A 22,719-nucleotide genomic window follows, 5' to 3' on the forward strand; every position below is an offset into this window, starting at 1 on the left:
CTTGTCTCAGCCTCCCAAATACTGGGATTACAGGTGTGTGGCAACATGCCCAGCTTATATCTAATTCTAAACAACTGATATTGGACTTGGGGTATAGAGCTCAGTTGCAGAGCACCTGTTTAACATTCTCAAGGCCATGGGTTCAAGCCCCAGCACTGCCTGTCTGCCTGTCTGTCTGTCTGTCACACACACACACACACACACACACACACACACACACACACACGGAAGATGCTAAGATGCTGCCCTGGGAAGATGAAGGCCAAGGTCAGGGTGAGACATGAAGAAATCAAGGCACACCAAAGGATGCCAGCCACCAGAAACCAGGAGGGAGATGTGGGCCAGATTCTCCCTCAAAGCCTCGCAAGCGACCTGCTGACATGCTCAGACGACAGACAATAATCTGTGTTGGTGGAAACCAGATGCTGGCGGGCAGCGAAAACTAGTAGAATGGGTTCTGCCTGCCTGTGGGTGTTTACACGAGACTATTCTGGAAGCTAATGACCCTGAACTGTAGCCAGGGCCAACCCATCAGCAGGGGAGTAGGAGGGAGGCAGAGCCCACAAGTCCAGCAGAGACCTGGCCTCCAGCCTCCGGAGGAAGCCCAGGAGGGGAGAGACCAGGGTCAGCCTACACATGCCCAGGAGTAGTCAAGCTGCCACAGAGACACCGAAACCCAGGCAAAGCTCCCGCTCTAGTAAGCAGCCAGGAATCCTGTGTGGCTAGGATCCTGCTCTGGGTCTCCATGCCGGGCACATGCCACCACGGATGCCAGGCCTGATCAACCTGGTAAAAGTATCCAGGAACCTCTCAGAATGGAAAGCCACATCTGGGGCGGTGGTCTTAGAACACAAGACAAAAAAAGAATCTGCAACCCGGGCGTGGCGGCGCACACTGGTGATCCCCGTCCTTAAAAGGCTGAGGCAGGAGGATCGCAGGTTCACCACCGGCCTCAGCTACTTAGTGAGGCCCTCTGCAACTCAGTGAGACCCTGTTTCAACTCAGTGAGACCCTGTTTCTTTTTCTTTTTCTTTTTTTTTTTTTTTTGGTGGTACTGGGGTGGAACCCAGAGGCTTTCTACCTCCGGGCTATACTCCCAGACCTATTTATACTTTATTTGGAAACAGGGTCTCACTAAGTTGCTGAGAGCCTCACTCAGTAGCCGAGGCTGGCTTCGAACCTGCGCGATCCTCCTGTCTCAGCCTCCCAAGCGCGGGGATTACAAGCGTGCGCCACCACGCCCGGCAAGAGACCCTGTTTCTAAATTAAGAATAAAAAATAGGGCTGGGGGTGTAGCTCAGAGGTAGCATGCCCCTGGGTTCCATCCCCAGTACCGCAAAAAAGAAAAATACATGGCAGATCTGGACACCTGTCTTCCCTTGCAACCACTCTGTGAAGTGACAGAAGTTGGGGTCACGGAGTCCTGGGGCCCTGCAATTGGGGAGCTGAAACCACCCAGGGAAGGTAGCCTCAGGGAAGGGCAAGGTGGCAGGAATCCTCGCTCAAGAGAAACAAGTAATTTACCACCTGGCCCGGCCCAGGGAATGCCTGCTTTATTTCCTCTGGGAGGGGGAAAGGGAGGGAGGGTGTTTTCCCTGGGGCGGCTGCCCACGGGCTAGATGGGGAGGCAGGAGAGAGAGTGGAAAACAATTGCTTTCACCTGTGAGACAGGTATTACCTGCAGTCCAGCTGTAGGCTGGCAATCAAGTCAGAGCCAGCTCCCTGCTAGCCCAGGCCCCACGCAAGGTGCATGGTGGGCCCTGCTGGGGGCTTGATGAGGACCTGCGGGTGGCGCCTGCACGGGGCTCGAGCTGCCTCCTCCTCACAGAGACTGTGCAGCTGGGTTCTGGAGTGGCTCTGTGGCCAGAATCCAGACACCCCAACATCAGGGAGAGGCTGGGCAGGGCCAGCGGAAGGGGGCTTGGCAGGATTTGGCCTGCTGGGGAGCGGTTTGGCTGTCTGGGCAGGGCCCTTCAAGCTCGCCAGGTTCCGCGCCCCAGGTGCCCAAGGCACAACAGCCCGGAGCTCTGGTCCACTCCTGCCTCTGGGGCCAGGGATGGGTGCATTTCTGGAGCTGGAGGATAAAGTTCTTTAGACTGGGAGAAAGGGAGAGGGCAGCCAGGGTGGGGGAGGTGAAAGACCGGAATGAAGGGGCAGGGCGGAGGCCAGAAAGGTGAGGGGGAGCCCCAGGGAGGACAGAGGAGCCTTTGTGGGGACTGGAACCGGGTCCAGAGGGCTCTGCCCTTCGCCCCCCTCCCACTGCGCCTTCCCCAGCAGGGCTGCGTCCTCAAAGCCCAGGGATAAAGAGCCCAGCAGGCTGCCCTGCCTCCCCGCAGCAACTTACACAGTTCCCACTGACTCCCCTCTCGGCTCCAGCCTGGGGTCCAGAGAGGAAACGGGGGCTCCGGGCTGCAGGCGGGCTTTACGACCACCAACGCGCGCGCAGCCAGATCTTCCCTTCCCGGTGCCTCAGTTTCCCCTCTTCAACCGCTCACGACGGCGGCTTGTCGGGACTGAGGGGATACCCTCTCCAGCGGCAGAGCAGAAGGAAGGGGCACCCCGGCCGGCCTCCGCAGCCCCCCCCCCCTCCGCCGCTGAGATCTGGGGGTGGGCACAGCCTCCAGCCCGGGCTGGATCCCAGCTTTCGCGGGAGGAGAGCGGAGGGAAAAGGAGAGGGAAGCAGCGGGCGGATCCGGCCCGGGCACGGGCGCCGAGACCCTCCCCCGCCGGCGCTCGGGCCCCCGCAGCGCGTGACCGCGGCCCTGGGCTGCAGCGCGCCCGCCCCGGGGCCGCGTGGGGTCCCGGGCGCCCCCTCCCCCCGGTCCTGGCCTCCGGGAGCTTCTCCGCTGAGTCACCTTCTCGGAACGCGCTCCGGGCTCTCAGGACCCCGCAGCTGCTCGGGAGCCGCGCAGAGCAGAGGCGCGGGGGTCCAGGGACCCCTCGTCCCACTGAAGCGGTGGAGAGAGGGTGGGGGCGCCGGGTCCCCTGGAAGAGAAGGCACGGCGGAGGCGTGCCCAGGCGCAGGGCCGCCGGCCACTCTCCTGGACTGCAGGCTGCTGGCCACTCCGGGACTGCAGGCCGCGCAGAGGACGGGGTGGGGTCGGCGCGGGAGCCCCCCGCAGCCAGGGCCCGGGGCTCCTCCGCCTCCCGCAGGGCCTTGGGTTCCCCTAGGTCTGGCCCTACCTACCTGCTCAGGTCACCAAACCGGCCTTGGCCACTTCTTCCTCCCGGTCTCCGCAGATAACCTTCCAGGGATTTAACCCGAGTCGGTGACCGACACGTTTAGATCACTTGAGATGAAATTTAGCCAGTGCCGACACGCGCGCCGGGGGCTCGCCTCCATTGAAACAGGAACCGGGGCGCGCTCAGCATCTCCCCGCCGGGCCCGCGCGAAGGGGCGGCGCGGCCACGCCCCCCATGCTCGCCTCTCCAATCCAGATCCCGACCCCCGGCCAGTCCACCCTGCCGGGTTCCTCTAAGCGGGCGAGGAGCGTGGACCTGGACCCCCGCTGCCTCTCTGGTCCAGGTGAGCCTCGACGAGGTGCCCGGGGGAAAGGCCCCAACTTTTGAGATGGCCGCCGCGTGCTCCGGCTCGGAGGACCCAGGCCCGTTTCGTCCTGTCCGGGGTGTGGCGTGCCAGGATGCTTTTGGGCTGCGTGGCCCAGCTGCAGCCAGAAAACTAAAAATAGCCCTCCGCGGAAGAGCGGGGGAGGCAGAAAGAAGTCCGCGGGTGGTGGGTGAGGCGGCCGAGCCCGGAGCCCGGCAGAGTTGGGACCTCAGATTGGGGGTGGGCTGGGCACGAAGGGGGCGCCACCTCCCCGCGGTGGGCAAGCATGGCTGCAGCCCAGGGTCCTGGCGGAGCGCGGACCCGGCGTGCCCGGCCCCGGCTCACACCCGCGGGCACCCAGATCGGCTGGCGCTGGGCCCGGTGCTGCGCGCTCACCTTTGCGCACCGGGCACTCTGCGTGCCCCGCGCGCAGCAGCCCTGAGCCGCGCCGCGCCACCTCGCCGCTCCTCCGGGGCGGCCGGGGCGCCACCTGCCACGGGCAGCACCGCCCCGCAACTTGGGCGGGAAGCCGCAAGTGGCCGGGCCGCGGGCGCGGACCCCGCGGTGGCCCTGGCGGGGCGAGGCCGGGCCTGGGTTCCTCCCCGCCAGCCCGGGCACGCGGGGCGGGGCCGAGGCTCTGCGCCCTCCCCGCGCGGTGCGGCAAAGTTGGGCAAAAAGTTTGCACGCGCGCCTGAGCCCTCCCCGCGCTGGAGTCGTCTCCCAGGGGCGGGGCCGAGCCCCGGGCCGGCTGAGCTCGGTTCCCACCACCGGCCACCCCAGCAAACCAGACCTGCGGGGCAGGGCCGCCTGCCCTCCCTGCCCTGCCCTCGCGTGGCCGGCGCAGCCCGGTCGGTCCGCCCTCGCGGGGCCGGCGGAAACTGGGCCACGCACCGCGCGACCTCGGGGCCCACCCTCGCTCGGGCAGGGCGGGCGGCAGCCGTGCCCAGCTCCGGCCCCGGCTCCAGCTCGCACCCGGGCGGGCACCGTGCAGACGCGCGCTGTGGACCCGGGGCAGGGGACGCCGCGACGGGACTGGCAGGGACTTGAGCCTCGCGCCTTGCCATGTCAGCTCAAGTTCTGGGATTCCTGCGCATCTGGACTCCCCTCCCCAGGGCCGCCCCACAGGGTGAGGAGCTGGCCGGAGCAGCCACGCCACGGGCTCTGACTCTGACTCATCCGTCGGGCCGGAACCCGAAGGCCCAGGGAGGAAAGTCCGGGGGAAGAGATCCTTCGCCTCGGGGGACGAGGGCTCGGTCCTCGGGGGCACTGGACGTGGCTCCCTGGACCCTCCACAAAGCTAGATCCCCTGGCCGGCGAGGAGGGGCGCGCGACCCCCGCTGGCCCTCCCCCGCCAGCGCTGGCTCCTCTGTCCGCAGACCTGGCCTCCGCAGAGGATGACGCGAGTGTCCCCGCGGCCCCCGCTGCGGGCGGGGAGGGCGAGCCCCGCGGCCGGCCCCGCGACGCCCTCCTGGGCGGCACTGATAAGGCGCTGGGCGCCGGGGCCGCCGACACCCGGAGCGGCGCCCGGCAGGCCGAGCCGCGGAGCGAGGCCATGGATGCAGGTTTGCGGGGTCTCGGCCGGGAGGGGGCATCGGGGATCCCCTCCCGCTCACCGGGAGAGGGACTGGGGACACTGGAGAGCTTTCCCCGGACGACGAGGCGGGAGCCGTCGGGGTCCGAGCCGAGGGCAGTGGTCTGGGGGCGCAGCGTCCAGTCCACCCGGGGCCTCCCCTCGACAGCCGCGTCGCGGCCAGGCTGTTTACTCCCCGCGAGTTGAGTTGCGGGCGCCGGTCCCACCCCGGCCCCCGTGGCTCCCGGGGCCCCCTCGTGGCCGGTTGGGGACGCGCCTTCTCGGGTCTGTTTTCCTAGCCGGCCGCCCCCGGGGCCTGCTCCCGCGGCCCTGCCGCGTGCTGGTGCTGCTGAACCCGCGCAGCGGCAAGGGCAAGGCCCTGCAGCTCTTCCAGAGCCTCGTGCAGCCCCTGCTGGCCGAGGCCGAGGTCTCCTTCGCGCTGGTGCTCACGGGTGAGTACCCCTCCTCGGGACGCAGGGGCCTCTCCTCCGGAACCGGCCCTGAGGACCGCTTATCTCCTGCCAGAGCGGCGGAACCACGCGCGGGAGCTGGTGCGCGCGGAGGATCTGGGCCGCTGGGACGCGCTGGTGGTCATGTCTGGGGACGGGCTGATGCACGAGGTGAGGGCCACACCAGAGGCTGGCCCGGGGCCGGGCGGGGGCTCCTGGGCTGAGCCACTGTGCCCAACAGGTGGTGAACGGGCTCATGGAGCGGCCGGACTGGGAGACGGCCATCCGGAAGCCCCTGTGTAGCCTCCCAGCAGGCTCTGGCAACGCGCTGGCCGCTTCCTTGAACTACTATGCAGGGTGAGAGCCTAGGGTCAGGGTGGGCCTCTGTTTCCGTTCTTATCTGTCTGGAGCCTGGCAGTTAGTCCTGGGGCCCTCTCCTCCTGCATCCGGCAGGCTGCTTCCATCTCTTCTGTCTCTATCCCACCCACCCCCTAGGGACCAGGAAAGGAGGCGGGGGACGGGGTGGGCCCCCACGCTGCCCGTCTGACCCTTCCCCTGCAGCTACGAGCAGGTGACTAACGAGGACCTCCTGACCAACTGCACGCTGCTGCTGTGCGGCCGGCTCCTGTCGCCCATGAACCTGCTGTCCCTGCACACGGCCTCGGGACCTCGGCTCTTCTCCGTGCTCAGCCTGGCCTGGGGCTTCATCGCCGATGTGGACCTGGAAAGCGAGAAGTACCGGCGCCTGGGGGAGATGCGCTTCACGCTGGGCACCTTCTTGCGCCTGGCAGCCCTGCGCATCTACCACGGGCAACTGGCCTACCTCCCCGCGGGCGGCGCCGCGTCTCAGAGGCCCACCTCCCCTGCGCAGGCGCACCGGGGCCCCGCGGACACGCACCTGGTTCCCCTGGAGGAGCCGGTGCCCGCTCACTGGACGGTGGTGCCCCACCAGGACTTTGTGCTGGTGTTGGTGCTGCTGCACACCCACCTGGGCAGCGAGATGTTCGCGGCGCCCATGGGCCGCTGCGAGGCGGGAGTCATGCATCTGTTCTACGTGCGGGCGGGCGTGTCGAGGACCACGCTGCTGCGCCTCTTCCTGGCCATGGAGAAGGGCAGGCACATGGAGTACGACTGTCCCTACCTGGTCCACGTGCCCGTGGTGGCTTTCCGCCTCGAGCCTCGGGGTGGCAGGGGCGTGTTCACTGTGGATGGGGAGCTGATGGTGGGCGAGGCTGTGCAGGGCCAGGTGCACCCTGACTACTTTTGGGTGGTCAGTGGGGAATGTAGGGAGCCCCCGCCCAGCTGGGAGCCCCCGCAGGTGCCACCTGCACAAGAGCTTTAGCCCTGGGCCTGCTGTGTCTCAGCTGAATGTAGGCCGAGCTCAGGACTCCTCAGTCCTTGGCCCAGCACAGGAGAGCCTGCCCACAGCTCACGTGGGGGTGGCGGGGAATTCTCTGGAGGGTACAAAGGTGGTCGGAGGCAAGCTCTGTGGGTCCAGAATGGAGCTTTGGGCAGGACCCTGTTGGCTAGCAGTTACCTGTGGACAGCACTGTTTATTTAGTTCTGGGACCCCCCCCCCCCATCCAAATAAAGTGACATAAAAGGCCTGCTGGTCCTGTCTTCTGGACTAGGGAGGGAATGAGGTCTTCAGCCAGGGCTATGGCGACTTAACGCCTCGTGCGAGGCAGAGCATGGCCCTGCCTCCTTCCGCCGGAGGCATCAGTTTGCCATCCCTCACCACACACACAGGACACTGAGCGGAGCTCCCTGCTCCTGCCTGACCTCAGGACACAGCCAGCCAGCTGGCAAAAGGACCTAGAGTCACGTGGGCTCAACAAGAAGGAAAAGGTCTGAGTTAATGGTACAAGAGACATTTCTGTAGCCTAAATGGTGCACAGCATTTTCCTTTTGCTGAGGAGTCTGGACCCAGGGCTGGGCCCTCCCCACTGGTCCTCGTGCAGGAGTGCTGGCGGGAGTTCAGAGGGAGGAGGAGGAGCAGTTGCCAATCTCTCCAGCCGGGCAACATTCTGGCTTAGAGCCCAGGAGAATGATCCATGCCACGGCCAGCGTGGTGATGTCAGCTGCCCCGCCGCTGTCAGCCAGCTCTTGAGGAATACCACAAAACCCAGGAACTGGCCAGCGAGGACTGAATCCAAATGTCCAGGGCCTCGGGTCCCAGCCCCGTGACCCCTGCAAACTGGGGACACAGCCATCCAGCGGAGGGAAGCCAGAGGTGGGCGAGGGGCTGGCACGAGGCAGAAAGGCAACGGGTTGCAGACCAGTGGCAGAGGCAGGTTTAATGGTGTCACCTTGTCTTGCTAATGAGCCAAACCCCAAAAGAAAAAATGCAAGTAAAAAAAAGTTTAATCACACAGCACTTTATACAGATATTATAAGCAGCAGGCATTCACATCTCCACGCCGCACAAGCGCAGCCGGCCCTGCTGCCCGGCGGTCCCTGCGCAGCACAGGTGTGGAGCCCACTTAAGGCTGACAAGACGCATCATGCTTTGGCTTTTTTTTTTTGTCTTTTTTTCTAATAATAATCTTTGCTTTTGAGATTTATTTTTCCAACCTTAAATATTACATACATACACCAGAAATTACATAGCTGTAATGTGCTCAACAGCATCCCCTTAACCTGGCGCTTCACATTATCAAAGCTTAGAAAACTTGTAAACCTCTGGGCCTGTGGGTGGGGTGACTCCCGCTGCGCCGCTCCCTCTACACCGAGCTGATGGAGGCCCTGATCTGGAGAGCTGGGCCCCGGGTGGACAGGGGCCCGCGCCGGCCCTGCCTGTGCTGCCCACGCCCGAGGCCAGGCAGGAAGGGGAGTGGGCAGAGTCCCCATAGGCCAGGCCTGGGTCCAACTGCGGCCGCCAGCAGTGGACAGGAAGAGCAAGGCACCTACTGCCACCTCTCGGCAGCGCCCTGCCCTCAACTCCACGGCAGCGTGATGGCCTTCGCCTCCAGGACACCCTGGACCTCGCCGGCCCAACCTCTGAGAGCAAGCTCGGCAGGCCCGGGCCAGGGGTCGGGGGCAGCGGCTCCATAGGGAGTGAGTGTCGGTGGCAGCAGGAGGGTCTGGGACGTGGGGAGGCTAAGGGGCCGGGGGCTTTGCAGGAGCAGGCCACACTTCATGCAAGGCACATCACTCTCCTGCCCATCTGCGGCCCCGGCCCAGGGCTGGCGCAGGGCCGACACCCCCTCTGACCTGCGGGGACAGCAGGGGCAGGCGCCAGGACAGTCTGCCAGGGGCGACGAGTGGAAAACCGCAGCAGTTCTGATCCGCCTTGCCACCGGGGTCCTGCCTGCTCAAAGCTCGCTTCGGAATGGAAACGCAGCGTCTCGGACACCCTTGCACTTCAGCATCACACTCGCCTTGGGGAGAAGGGCTGGCACTGGGGGGCGGGGGGGGGGGAGTGAGCAGGCGCAGCTGGCCTCTCCCACTGGGCGCTCGGCTCAGGGCTTGTCCTCCACGTTCTCGGGCATGCCCGCCTCCAGCAGGGCGGCCCGGAACTGCGTCAGGACGCCCCGGATGCTCTTGATGAATCCCTTGGAGAGCGGGAAGAGGGGGAAGCCGATGTCGGGGTAGCCGCTCTTCTCCGGCAAGAAGCTGCGGTAGCTCTTCCTCCGCTTCTTTGGCTTGACGCTGGGTGGCACTGATGTGTCGGGCGCCATCTCTGCAGTCTGGTCTGTGGGGTCCCTGCTGGCTGGGGCCGGGCCCTGGGCGCCCCCCTCGGAGTCTGAGCCCTGGGAGGCCTCGCCAGGGGCCAGCACACCATCCTCGGGTTCCTCGCGGCCGGAGTCGGAGAGCTCGGCCGCGGCAGGGGGCTCGGGCGAGCTGCTGTCCTGGGGGGCCCCGTTGGGCAGCGCCTGGGCCCTCTCCAGCAGGGCGTGGGTCTCCAGCCAGGATTCCATGCGGTTCACCAGCCGCCAGCCGCCCGTGCTGAAGTGCTGCCGGATCTCCTGCTCGAAGACCTCGGGGGGCCTCCGCACCAGCTGCGTCATGGACTGCACCACGCGGATCAGCGCCATCTCGTTGTAGCAGCGACTGTTCTCGTAGCCCTCCTGCAGGCCTCGGTCGCTGTCGAAGCCGGCCTCGTTGTAGTACGGCTCGTTGACCAGGATGAGACCTGCAGGGCGCACGCCTCCCTCAGTGAAGGCGCCTCGTTCCAGGCCGGCCCTCCGCCCTCCGCCCTCCCGCCCCGGCCCGGCCCGGCCAGCCGCACCTTGAATGGAGATGAGCACCTGGAGGAGACTGGACTTGCTCGTCCACCTCTCTGTCCCCTGAAACACAGCACCGCCAGTCAGGCCTGTCCCGGGCAGACCTCCCTGCTCTCCCGGCCCAACGGGCCAGCGTTGCCCTCACCTTTCCGATCCAGGTGCCTAGGAGGCTCACGCACACCTTCCCGTTGTCATACAGGTTGGGGTTCAGGCGGCCACTGCACTGGGAGAGGTAGCAAAAGTGGGGGGGCACGGCTGGGTAGATGTTGGGGAGCTGGATGTCAAACAGGTAGAGGCCGTCCTCGTAGGGGGTTCGAGTGGGGCCCTTGATCAGGGCTGAGAAGAGGTCCTGGAGGGAGGGAGGAGGGAGGGCGAGGTTGGCCTGTGGGCACCGTGCAGGCCCAGCTGGGAGAGCACCCCGGTGCGCCAGGCCCCACCCTGCACACATTTCTCTGCGTCACAACCAGAAGGGTGGCGCTGAGAACTCCAGTGTAAGCACTGTGAGGCCGCCAGAGAAACTGGGGCCCTGAGGTGAGAACAGGGTCCTCCCTGGTGTCCTGCCAGCCTCTGAGGCTTGGAATCAACAACAAAACAAGATATATGGCTTCCCCTTTCCCTCAGCAGAGCGGACACAGGCTGGGGTCTTCCTTCTTTCTTTTGGGTACTAGGGGTTTTTTGAGGGGAGGAGTGCTGGGGATTGAAGCTAGAGGCATTCTAACTCCAAGCTACACCCCCAGCCCAATTTTATTTCTTTATTTGGAAATAGGATCTCATGAGGTTACTGAGAGCCTCGCTATTGCCGAGGCTGGCTTTGAATCTGTTACCCTCCTGTCTCAGCCTCCCAAATACTGGGATTACAAGTGTGCACCCCCATGCCTGGCTAGGCTGGAATTTCCTAAAGAATTTTTACCAAAAAACCCAAGAGAAACTAAAGTGTTGCTAAGAACCTCAGGTAGCACCGAGCCCTGCTCTGGGCTGCGGCGTCCGCATGGTGGCCTCTTCCTAGCTCTTGGGACCCCCGCTCCTTTGCTGGGGCCTCAGGAGGCTGTGCCTGCCCACCCCCCACGCTGCCTTCTATACACAGGACTCTGGGTCCTGCCCACCGGCAAGAGTGGGGAAAGCAATGTGCAGACGGTGTAGGAACACACTGGGTACTATGCACCAGCAAGAGCCAGGTCGAGCCAGGCCTGGGGTACAGGCCTGTAAGCCCATACTTCAGAGAGGATTGCAGGTTCAAGGCCACCCCCAGCAACTTGGTGAGACTCTGCTTCAAAATAAAAAAAAAAAAAAAAACAGGGCGAGGGCTATAGCCCAGGAAGTAGAACACCAGGTCATCTGGGTTGGGCGTGGTGGCGCACGCTTCTCATCCCAGGACTTGGAGGCTGAGACAGGAGAATCGCAGGTTTGCAGACGGCCTCAGCTACTTAGCGAGGCTCTTAACAACTTTGTGAGACTCTGTTTCAAAATAAAGAATAAAAATAAGCGCTGAAATTGTAGATTGGAGGTAGAATGTCCCTGGGTTCAATCCCAGTTCTGGGAAAAAAAAGTCGTTTAGAAAAAGACCCACTGACTATCACCTCCTCTGCGAGTGAGAAAAGCCTGGGATTTGGGGGAAAGAAAGTGAGATTTGGTCCCAGGCAACGTTAGCTCCTTCTGAGGCCACTCAGGTCGCCAGAAGCACCTCTGCGCCTGCCCAGACCGCGCCCACGTCGGCCACTTGCCATTCTGTCCTCGAATGTCTTGACCATGATGCCGTCGGGCAGTGAGGTAGCCAGCAGCGCCATTTCCTTCCGTACTGTGCTGAAGAACTTCTTGGCTTCTGGAGGCTGGAACTCAATTTTCTTAAAAGAGTGATTTGCTAGAGGGGGAAAGAGAAGAGTAAGCCCTACGGAGCGGCCCTGCTGCGCATCCGGGGGGTGTGCGGGCGCCTCCCACCCACCAACACTGGCGTCGGGAGTGACCTAAACGGAGGGCTGGGAGGGGACAAAGCACAGGCCTCCAGGTGTCCAGGGACACAGCCCCCGGGGAGCCACGGGCGGGGCCGGGAGACTCACAGGGCGCAAACTCGAGCACCGAGAAGACTTCGCCCTTGGCGCTGGTGAAGGTGACGCCGGGCTTGCCGCCGCACTGCTGGCACAGCACGGGGGTCTCGCTGGGCCACTCGGCCCTCACAGGGGACTGCCCCTCGGGCTTGTCCTCCTTGCGCTCCGCGTCGGGCGCCGCCTCCATCTTCTCCTCCTCGGCAATGGCCACGTTGTCCAGCGTCTTCTTGAGGTTCTCCTGCAGCTTCTTGATGTCGTCCAGAAACTTCTTCTCCCGGGTGGGCTTCTCCGGCTCCACGGTGGGGGAGGTGGGGGAGCCCGTCAGCAGCTGCTCCACCGTCATGTTCTTGAGGCTCTCCAGGATCTTGATGGCCTCCTTCAGCTCCCGGAAGCTCTTGGGGGGGCCGTCCTTGCCGGCCTTCTCCGTCAGCCCCGCCACGGGGGCGGCCATGGCCACCGCGCCCTGGATGGCCGCCGTGGCCGCCTCCTCGCTGATCACCACGCCCTTGTCCTCCTCGGGCGCGGCGGGCGGCTCCTCGATCCGGGGGTGCTCGTCCTCCATCAGCCCGTTGTCCGTCTCCCAGCTGTCACTGTCGTCCTCCCACTCGTCCGAGGACGCGCCGCTGGAGCTGCCTTCCACGGAGTCGTAGTCGGACTCCTCGATCTCCGACTCGATGTTGTACAAGTGCTGGACACGGGAGCGCGTGGGAGTCAGACAGAGAGCGCCCGGGAGGCCCTGGGGCCCCTCCCACCCGCTTCCCTGTGCAGCTTGACCTCTCTGTGCCAGGGGGTCCCTGGGCCGCTGGGAGGGGCCATGTCCTGTCCCACAAAGCGAGAGCCACGCCGGCCTCCACGGCCTCCGTGCATTCGGTCAGCATCTGCCTCGCAGCTGTGGGCCCGGGGGGGCCTGCAAACCCAGCCCCGAGGACGCAGGCAGCTGCCATGCGGGGCTGCACCGGGTGCCAGGCGGGGGGACCGCTGGCCATGTCATGTCCTGCGCCCTTCCCTGCCTCCTGCGGCCACTTCCTCACGAACCCCAGGAGAGGGGTATGCCGCTGCTCAGGGGGGCAGAGGGAAGAGGAACGGCCCCTGCCCAGTGACCGGCAGCAGCAGGGGCTGAAACCGGGCCAGTTCACCTTTCTCTTCCTGGTTATTACAGTTTTCCTAGAAACGCTGCTAGGAAAACACCCGCCTCCTTTTAAGAGTCATGGCTGAGGACCCGGGCAGGCCCTGGGGGCTTGTGAACACCCGTGTGCTGCAGGGCCAGGTGGGTAAACATGGGAGCCCATCCCCAGGGACAGGGAACTGGCTGAGCGCCCGCCAGACACCCACACTCACGACCCCAGTGGTGGGACCTTCCAGTCTTACCTGGGGCAGGATGATGGTCTTGGAGTTGTCAGCCCACACCACCTCCACCTTGCTGCTGACATCCACACGTGCCACCTGGCCCACCGACGGCTGCTGGCACAAGGAACAGAGTCCAGGGGCCGGGCACCTCTGGAGGGGTGCGGGCCGCAGGGAAGAGGGCGAGGCCGAGGGACCCCACTCCAGCACCCTCAGGGCTCGCGCCCCGAGCTGCTGTCTCTGCCTGGCCTTCTCCAGCTCCTAGCCCCTTCCTCTCTAGACTTCTCTTTGGTACCAAGGATGGAACTCAAGGCATTCTACCTCCAGGCCACACCCCAGGCCTTTTTTTTTTTAAATTTCATTCTGAAACAGTCTTACTAGGCTGCTCAGTCTCCTTAACTCGCTGAGGCTGGTCCTGGCTCTGCCTCCTATGTGCTGGGATTACAGGAGTGTGCTATCATGTCTGGATTTATTTTTAGCTTGTTTGTTTTGTTTTGTGGTTCTAGAAATTGAAACCCCGGAGCATTCTACCTCTGAGTTATACCCCAACTCTATTTTGCAGTACTGGGGATTGAATCCAGGGGCACTCTACCTCTGAGCAACATCCCCAACCCTATTTTTTGTTCTCTATTTTGAAACAGGGCCTCACTAAGTTGTGGAAGGCCTCACTAAGTAGTTGAGGCTGGCTGCAACCCATTATCCTCCTGTCTCAGCCTCCCAAGTTCTGGGATTATAAGCAACGCTGGGCCCGGCTTTGTATTTTATAATTTATTTTGAAACAGGGTCTTGCTATGTTGCTGAGAGTCTTGCTACGCTGAACCTGTGATCTTCCTGTCTCAGCCTTCCAAGTATAGGGATTACAGGTATGTGCCACCATGCCCAGCTTTTTATTTTATTTATTTATTTATTTATTGGTGGTACTGGGGTTCCTGGAAGCCCTTCTACCTCCGGGCTACACTCCCAGACCTATTTTTTACATTTTCATTTTGGAAACAGGGTCTCCTAAACCAGCGCGCGCGGCTGGCTTCGAACCTGCGCGATCCTCCTGTCTCTGCCTCCCAAGCGCGGGGATTACAAGCGTGCGCCACCACGCCCGGCTTTATTTTTTAAATTTTGAAAAAAGATCTTGCTAAGTTGTTGAGGCTAGCCTCAAACCTGCCATCCTCCTCCTCTCAGCCTCCCAAGTACTGGGATTATGGACCTGTGCTACCCGGGCCAGGCTGCCTCCTGACTTTTGTCTGTTCTCTCGGCTGGAATCACCCTGACTCCTCTTCTTTGAGGCCCAGCTCCAGCCCCACCTCCTCCCCAGCCTGAGCTCTGCACAGGGCACTCTGTGCTCACAGGGCCAGGCACTAAACTAGCTCCTCTAAGAAACCAAGCTGCAGGGCTGAGTGCGGAGCCGGGGCCAGTCGGGCCTGGTCTCCGGAGCCGCCCACTGGTGCTGGCAGGGACTGCAGCTGCACTGAATCGCACCTCGTCCTCCTTGGGCGGCGCCCCGTCCTCGGTGTTGCCGATGCGGATGACGATGTCGGTTGTGCGGAAACGGAAGTCGGGGTGGTCGGCGATGTCGTAGACGCTCACGTCCTCCTCTTCTCCAATGAGCTGTGGCACAGCGCCGGCTGTCGTGAGCCAGGGCCTCCATCGACCCCAGCTCCGCCTGCGGGGGCCCGGGGCCGCGCACACTCACCTCCACATCGTCCCCACTCGGCCGGAGCTTGAACCACTTCACGATGCAGGTGCGCCCGAGGTGGTCCCCGGACTGCACCACGCCGTAGACGGCGGGGTCTGGGCAGCTCTGGGCTAGGGGCCAGAGGGGGCACGGCCGGTCAGGAGCCTGGCGCTGCGCCTGCCACCCACCGCGCCTCGGGCTGCGTGGCCTCCCTGCTGGCCCCAGGGCCCGGCCCCTCCTGCCGGCTACCTCGCTTGTCCACCACGAAGTCCCCGGGGCAGAACTCGTTGTTGTCCAGGTGGTGCACGGGGAAGAGGTCGTTGGAGCGGATGTTGCATTCCACCGAGCCGTCCTGCCACATCACGTCGGCGGAGGTCATCGTGGTCACCACCTCCACCGCCACCCTGCAGGAGCAGCCGTGAGCCAGGTAGCCGAGCCTGCACCCCAGCGGGCGGGCGCCGACGCACACGCGCACTCACGCCCCGCCGCGGGCCCGCTCCCCTCCGAGGCCACTCGCCTGTCCCCCGGCTTGAAGTCCCGCGTTATCTTGTTCTTCTTCCTCTTGTGCTTCCGCTTCAGGTTCTTGATGGACAAGGGGATGCTCTTCTTGCGGCCCGTGCCGCTGCCGCTCTGCGAGGAGGTGGTGGAGCTGGCGGAGGAGGTCACCGAGCTGGTGTCGTCCGTGTCGTCGGCGGCCTCGTCATCTGCGTCCTGCTCCGCAGAGTGCAGCCCGTTGTCCCCGCCCTCCTTCAGCAGGAAGGGCGGCAGGGGTGCGCCGGCCTCGCCGCAGGACTCCTCCGGGCCCTGCTCCTGCATCTCCATCGGGCTGGCAGACCCGCCTGGCGGCTCCTCGGGGCTGGCGGACCCTGCCTCGCTCTTGGGTCTGGCTTCCCCTTTCTTGTCCGCGTCCTCCATGGAATGGTCCCTGGAGCACTGGGTGTCCGGGGAGCACGACATGATCCTCACAACCTGCTTCTTCAGCAGACGCTTCACCTGCACGGGCAGAGCAGGGAACACAGTGCTGTGGAGAGCCGCAGGGGCCTGGCTGGCCGCACCCCAGGCTGCTCAGTCTGGGGTCACAGCCTTCCACACTGCAATGGCCGGCAGTGCAGGGGTCCTCAGGGCCCCCCCAGGCCTACAGCTCAGGCCTTCCTTCCTGACTATGGAAATGGCTCAGTGCCAGTTCCTCAGATGCCCGCCGACCCAGCCCAAGGACATACCTTCTTGGCCATGGAGCCCTCCCCCTGGGCGCAGTTTTTTTCTGGACATTCCCAGGCAATCTTGGCCGGCTCTACCTTGGCTGGGAAGACATACAGACAGCGCTCCCCAAGCTGCCGCTGAGCATGGTCAAAGCATCCGAGACGCTTCACCCTGGGGGGAAGCAGGGCCAGGCTGGGTGTCTGCAGGGCCAGCAGTGTTCTCGGCCCTCTCACCTGGGGCTGGGCCCAGAGAGCTGCAGGTGTGCCACGGGGCTGCTGGCGGGGGGACACTCACCTGCCTAGGTTTTCCTGAGTGATGACCGAGGGTGGGGGGCTAACGCTGTCCGTGCCCCCTGGACAGAAGCTCTTGGTGATCCAAGTGACTCTCAGCTCCACGACCTGTACCTGGGGATGGCGGGGCACGGCGCCAGTCAGGCAGGCAGCACATGTGTGACACACCATGGCACCCGCCATCAGGAGCCACCCGCTCGCTCGCCCCGCTGTGCAGGGCAGGCAGGACATGTGCTATCAGCCTCCATGACCAGACCCCGGGTCCCTTCATCCTCAGAGCCCTAGGAGCAGGCAGGAGGGGGCAGAGCCCAACTCCTGTGCCCCTCCCGGCCCTCCCTACCTCCTCCACCACCACTCGGAACTTGCTCTTGGTGCTGAGCACAGGCTTGACGCCCGAGAGCCACTGCGCACTGGAGAAGATCTTGGCGGGGCCGATGAGCACCTGGCCCGGGTAGAAGCCATAGGAGTCATCGAAGAAGAGACCCTGCAGGATTCAGACCCAGAGGAAATCCGCTGTGAGCAGGGTCTGCTGGGGGCAGCATGCCCTGTGCCTGCCGCCAGCCCCGCACTCCCTGCGCAGGGCAGACGCAAGTGCCAGAGCAGCACCCTGGGGCTGTGGGCGCGCTCCCCGCTCTTGGCGAGCTAGCTCTCGCACAATGGCAGCCATCCAGCAAGGGGCCCCTCTCAGGACCAAAGACCTAGTGGTCCTCAAGCCGTGTACAAACCAGGTTCACGGCCACCATGCTAAGAAGCCCACGGCACAACATCACTTATGCACACGTAGAGCCTGAAGGACGAGCCAGCCGGTGAACGTGGGGCGCACACCGCGGCTTCTGCCCACGCTAGGCTTTTGTGTGCCCTGTGCACACCCCTCTCCTATGAGCCCACTTCTAGTCTGGACCAGCTCTGGGCTGAGAAGTCCTTCCCGGGCACCAGCGGGCTGAGGAGCAAGGGCACCTCCCGAGAGGCCAGGCTGGTGGCGCGGCGTACCGAGTCGCTGACGTGCGGGCAGACGTCATAGAGCTTGGCGCCGTCCTCTGTGTTCATGGAGCACCTGAAACGGAGCAGAGGCAAGGGTCTCCAGCAGGGACCTGGCGCTCAAGAGGCACTGCGGCACCAGCGTGGCGCCGTTCGCCTTCCGCCAAGCGCTCGGCGCCCCCCATCAGTATCTAAGCAAAGCACGGTCCCTGGCGACACCCTCCAGAGGCACTTCACCAGGCCAAGAGAGCAGAAACCGAGCGGGAAAAGCAGGCCGCCGTAGATACGGAGAGCAGCAGAGCTACACCCTGCAACACCGGCCTCGGCCCTGGCCAACCTGTCGGCACAGGCTCCATGTGAGCCAGCCACCTCCCCGCCTGGGCTCCTGAGGCGACACCCACCTGGCGCCATTGGACAGCTTCAAGATGATCTGGTTCTTCAAGTCGTAGACCTTCCCCAGCCAGCACTCGTAGGCAATGTAGTCCCCGTACATGAAGGGCTGCAGAGCACAAGCGCGGGGTGAGGGGGGCACCACACGCGCCCCATGTGGGGAGCCGCACAGCCTCCTGTTCCCACCCATAGGCTACTGAGTCACAGGGGGCCGCAACAGGCCATCCCCAGGGCTCCAGGCTGCATCCCGACCCCTTCCCAGCAGGAGGCGGCGGTGTGGGGCTGCCTGGGGGACAGCGCATCCTGGGAGCCAGGGGAAAGAGCTCCAACACGGGGAGGTCAGCTACGCCAAGTAGGAAGGGATTAAGTACGCAGGTCGACACATGGAGAGCCCTGGCCCTCGCTGCTAAGGAAGGCGCACCAACGCAGGAAGGCGGAGGTGCCCCCTGGATGTGGCCACTTCGAGACGAACATGTGTATTTTAAAAGACATGCAGCCTAGGCGTCATGTGTCATGCATGTGTGTGTGCACGTGTGTGCTTCCTAGTGCTGTGCCAAGAGGGCCCAGCGGCAACCAGCACACCTGCCATCCAGGTCTGGCTTTTTCCCTTTCTCTTCTGGAGTTCTAATACAGGGCCTCACACACGCTAGGAGTGCACTAGTGTTTTTTTTTTTTTTTTTTTTTTTTTGCAGGTCTGGGGATGGAACTCAGGGGCATTCGACCTCCAAGCTACCAAGCTACACCCCGAGCCCTAGTTTTTATTCTTTATTTTGAAACAGGGTCTCACTGAGTTGCAGAGGGCCTAAGTAGCTGAGGCTGTCCGCGAACTGTGATCCTCTGGTCTTAGCCTCCTGAATGCTGGGATTACAAGCATGTGCCACCACGCCCGGCTTGCTCTAGTGTTCTACCACTGAGAGCCATGCCCTTGGGTCTTTTGTGTGTGTGTGTGTGTGTATGTGTGTGTGTGTGTGTGTGTGTGTGTGTGTGTGTGAGAGAGAGAGAGAGAGAGAGAGAGAGAGAGAGAGAGAGAGAGAGAGAGAGAGGGAGGGAGGGAGGGAGAGGGGGATGGGGGATGGAACCAAGGGACATTCTTCCTCTGAGCTACACCCCTAGCCTATTTTTTATTCCTTATTTTATTTTTGGTAGTACTGGGGTTCCTGGAAACCCTTCTACCTCTGGGCTACACTCCCAGACCTGTTTTATATTTTTTATTTGGAAACAGGGTCTCTTAAGCCAGCGCAGCTGGCTTCGAACCTGCGTGATCCTCTTGTCTCCTCCTCCCAAGCACGGGGATTACAAGTGTGAGCCACCACACCCAGCTATTTATTCTTTATTTGGAAATAGGCGTGGTGGCAGGCACATGCTTGTAATCCCAGTATTTGGGAGGCTGAGACAGGAGGCTGAGACAGGAAGTCAGCCTCAGCTACTTAGTGGGGTCCTCTGCAATTTAGTGAGAGACCCTGTTTCAAAATAAAGAATAAAAGCCAGGCATGGTGGTGAACGCTTGTAATCCCCGTGCTTGGGAGGTGGAGACAGGAGGATCACGCAGGTTCAAAGCCAGCTCCCCTGACTTAAGTGACCCTGTTTCCAAATAAAAAAGTATAAAAATAGGTCTGGTAGTGTAGCCCAGAGGTAGAAGGGTTTCCAGGAACCCCAGTACAAAAAAAAAAAGAATAAAAGAGGGCTGGAGTGTAGTTCAGAGATAGAATGCCCCTGAGTTCAATCCCTAGTACCACAAAATACATAAGTAAATTTTTATTTTTATTTTATTTTATTTTTTGCGGATCTGGGGTTGGAACCCAGGGACATTCGACCTCTGAGCTACACCTCCTGCCCTATTTTTTATTCATTATTTTGAAACCGGGTCTCACTGAGTTGCAGAGGGCCTCACTAAGTAGCTGAGGCTGTCTGCGAACCGCAATCCTCAAGTCTCAGCCTCCCGAATGCTGGGATTACAAGCGTGTGCCACCAGGCCCAGCTAGTAAATTTTTAAAACTGGCTGGGATGCTGGGCATGGTGGCGCACATCTATAATCCCGGTACTTGGGAGACTAAGAACGGAGGATCTCAAGTTCACAGCCAGCCTCAGCAACCTAGTGAGGCCCTGTTTCAAAAATAAAAAATAAAATAGGGCTGGGGTGTAGCTCAGAGGCAGAATGCTCCTGGGTTCTATCTCTGTACAAAACAATCAAACAATCAAAAAATTGAATAAGCACAGTGAGGGAATGCAGTCAGTGTTCATCATTTGCTTAGCATGTGCAAGGCCCTGGGCTCAACCCAGGGGACTGAGGGCGGGAAGGGAAGCCGGACGGGCGGGAGGGAAAGGTCCTCCACCATTTACCGCCATCAGAGACCAGACAGCTGGTGACTTGGGACTGTTACGGAGATGAACGCTGGGAGTTAACAAGTACCAAGCTACTGACAAAACCCGGGCATGTTTCTCCATGAGATATCATCACTTATACAGAGTGAAGAGCAGCGGCCGACACCAGCACGGCCAGGGAGGGAGTGACCGTCCCGGTGGCATGGCCGCTGCACAGGGCCCGCAGCCGACGGCTGGCAGGGAGTCTTGCTGGGCGTGCCTGGACTGCGGCTGCCCACGAGACACCAGCCACGGGTCCAAGGAGGGTCACACTGCCAACCGAGTCACTGCCCAGGCGGAGACGAGCGACCAAAGGCTCGACGACTTAGAGCCAGGCGTGTTTCTGAATGGGGCCCTGGCTCAGGAGAGAGGATACTGCTGGGGCTCGTGCCTGGGGACCGAAGGTGGGAGAGCGGTGTGTCAACGCGGACTCCCTGGTCTGGGGCCCCTCAGTGGCCCCATGGAGTGCTTCTGCTTCCGGAGGACACGCTGTACTGTTCAGGGGTGATGGGGCACTGTCTCTGGGGCTGGCTCTCAAATGGTTCAGACGGCCACTGGCAGCTGGTATGCGGGCTGGAGGAGGGCGTCCGCATCATCTAAGTGGCATGTGGGGCAGCTGGCCACCTGCTGGCCACCGGCGCGCGGCTGTGCTTGGCAGGGCGCAGACCTGCACCACTGCCAGCCACTCACCCAGATGTGCTGGAGGTCCTTGCTGTTCACGGGGTAGATGATACAGTTGGTGCCGATGAGCTTGACGGCGCAGTCGATGTTGACGTCGATCACCGTGCCGCACTGACTGTCCTGGGAGGGGAGACGTCCAGCCTGAGGCCACCACGGGAGACCCTGCCAGACCACCCCAAGGCGCCGACCACAGCGTGCGCTGCAGGTCCTGTCCAAAGTTCGCGCCCCAAGGTGCCCCCTGAGGCCCAGGCCAGGGCGGGTTGTAGGACTCACTGTGGAGCGCATGTGCCGGACCACATCGCGGGGCACCACGGAGCGGTCCTCCAGCTTCAGCTGTAAGAGAAGGAGGGGTTTGAGAGGAGGGCTCTGAAGCCACCACCCACAGTGCTAGGGCACAGACCCCGAGTGCCGGCTGGTAGCACATCACAGGCCACACGGCCAGCAGCCACCACCTCACCAGAGCGGCGCTAGGCAGGCCTCCCTCACCACCGAGGCCTCCCACGCAGGCACCCAGCACTTTCACCGTGCGCAAGGGCCCGCCTCTGGCCTCAGCCTCAGTGAGAGGGCTGTGGTGGGTCACCTGGAGCTGTCGCTCGGGTCTGGGTTATCCCTCCCGTCCAGATGCAGCCTGCTCCCTATCTATGGCGCTGCAGAGCCCTGCGGACTGCTGAGTAACCGTCCGCATGCAGCATGGGGCCTGGCCCAGCACCCAGCCCCACCGGCCTGTCCTCTCTGTGCCACTCCTTTGGAGCCGCTCACTGGCACACAGGAACGGGCAGCCTCTGCCCACCTCTGAGACCCTGAACCATGGCTGGAAAGCTGTTCCTCAAACACCACCCAGTTAGACACCCCAGCAGGCGCCTCTCAGCTCTCAACCCCTGGAGTCAGAAAGGTGGTCATCACGGAAGCGGAACCGAGAGCTGGATGAGGGGGCACACGCCTGTGATCTCAGTATTTGGGAGGCTGAGATCGGGGAATCACAGGTTCAAGGACAGCCGCGGCAAGTTCTGAGCCTCATTAACCTAGCGAGACCCTGATTCCAATAAACAAGAGCTGGAGGTGAAGCTCAGAGGCAGAATGCTCCTGGGTTCCATCGCAATTACCTCCCCTCCCCATACACACAGAAGAACCACAGTGCTGAGGAAGGATACTGGCTCCAGGTCACTGGCTCAATGACAACTAAAACAAACGCCATTAGAATCGACTTAGAACGAGCCAGAGAAGTGATGAATGCCACCACCCACCAGCCGGGCAGAAATCTGCACGGCGAGCCCACTCCGGGTGACGGCGGGACTAGAGGACTAGAGGACGGCAGGAGTTCTCCAGCCACGCCCGGCGTTGGGCCCCGCGCCTGTCTACACGGAGCAGGACCCTCGCGGCCCCTCAGCATGGCTGCGTGACCAAGCAAGGAAAGAGCCCAGAGCCTCGCAGGCGGCCGCTGCCCCTCTGCTAACCCGAAGGCCGCTCCGTGCCGTACTATGCAGCCGGGTCTCGGCCCAGAGCCTGTGCCGCCCCAGCTCCGACCTCACGAAGCCACACCTGGGGTCCAAGCTGCCTGCCCTGGAAGGGAGGGAGAGCAGGGCGTGGAGGAGGCTGAGGCTAGGGGAGGGGCAGAGCGGGCGGCAGGGCGCTGCTCCACTCTGCCTAGAAGCTGGCGACCGGGAGGAGGGGTGGGCACCTCCAAGCTGCCCACTGGCTCTTTACTTGGGAAGCCCAGGAAATGGACGAGTGGAAGGACAACTGGACTGGCAGGCTCCTCACCACCCTTCACCAGAACTCCCGTGCGCCCCGCCAGCCTGGCACGGCTGCCGCAGCTATGCCCACTCTCCCTCCCTGTCCCCCTTCCCCTGGCCGCTGCACAAAGCCTCTCCTGTGCATGCCAGGCAGTTTTCTAAACACGTCGTGTCCCGCCCATGGCGCTCCTTGGACCTATGAAGTATCATCATCATCACCCGTTATTCCCATTACGGAA

General features: G+C 62.7%; 2 protein-coding genes across 2 annotated transcripts in view; one reads left to right on the forward strand and one right to left on the reverse strand.

The window, feature by feature from the left end:
- Positions 1–4,609: 4,609 nt before the first annotated feature.
- SPHK1 (sphingosine kinase 1) lies at positions 4,610–6,908 on the forward strand (the record flags this gene model as incomplete). Its single annotated transcript, XM_080714140.1, has 6 exons — positions 4,610–4,673; positions 4,924–5,109; positions 5,417–5,569; positions 5,643–5,737; positions 5,808–5,923; positions 6,128–6,908. The coding sequence occupies 6 exons, from the start codon at positions 4,610–4,612 to the stop codon at positions 6,906–6,908; spliced, it is 1,395 nt and encodes a 464-aa protein (XP_080570266.1).
- Positions 6,909–9,027: 2,119 nt separating this feature from the next.
- UBE2O (ubiquitin conjugating enzyme E2 O) overlaps positions 9,028–22,719 on the reverse strand; it is a gene marked incomplete at both ends in the record, with an annotated part of 51,605 nt that continues 37,913 nt past the window's right edge. Inside the window, 17 exons of the mRNA XM_080714141.1 lie at positions 9,028–9,701; positions 9,798–9,855; positions 9,938–10,141; positions 11,514–11,650; positions 11,847–12,522; positions 13,203–13,292; positions 14,652–14,780; positions 14,866–14,978; positions 15,097–15,251; positions 15,365–15,840; positions 16,068–16,218; positions 16,342–16,451; positions 16,678–16,821; positions 17,328–17,391; positions 17,717–17,814; positions 20,757–20,867; positions 21,021–21,080. Coding sequence (XP_080570267.1) covers positions 9,028–9,701; positions 9,798–9,855; positions 9,938–10,141; positions 11,514–11,650; positions 11,847–12,522; positions 13,203–13,292; positions 14,652–14,780; positions 14,866–14,978; positions 15,097–15,251; positions 15,365–15,840; positions 16,068–16,218; positions 16,342–16,451; positions 16,678–16,821; positions 17,328–17,391; positions 17,717–17,814; positions 20,757–20,867; positions 21,021–21,080 — 3,450 coding nt within the window. The remainder of the gene's footprint in view (positions 9,702–9,797; positions 9,856–9,937; positions 10,142–11,513; positions 11,651–11,846; positions 12,523–13,202; positions 13,293–14,651; positions 14,781–14,865; positions 14,979–15,096; positions 15,252–15,364; positions 15,841–16,067; positions 16,219–16,341; positions 16,452–16,677; positions 16,822–17,327; positions 17,392–17,716; positions 17,815–20,756; positions 20,868–21,020; positions 21,081–22,719) is intronic.

Source organism: Muscardinus avellanarius (assembly GCF_963383645.1).
Source record: "Muscardinus avellanarius genome assembly, chromosome: 16".
In the NCBI taxonomy this organism is placed as follows: domain Eukaryota; kingdom Metazoa; phylum Chordata; class Mammalia; order Rodentia; family Gliridae; genus Muscardinus; species Muscardinus avellanarius.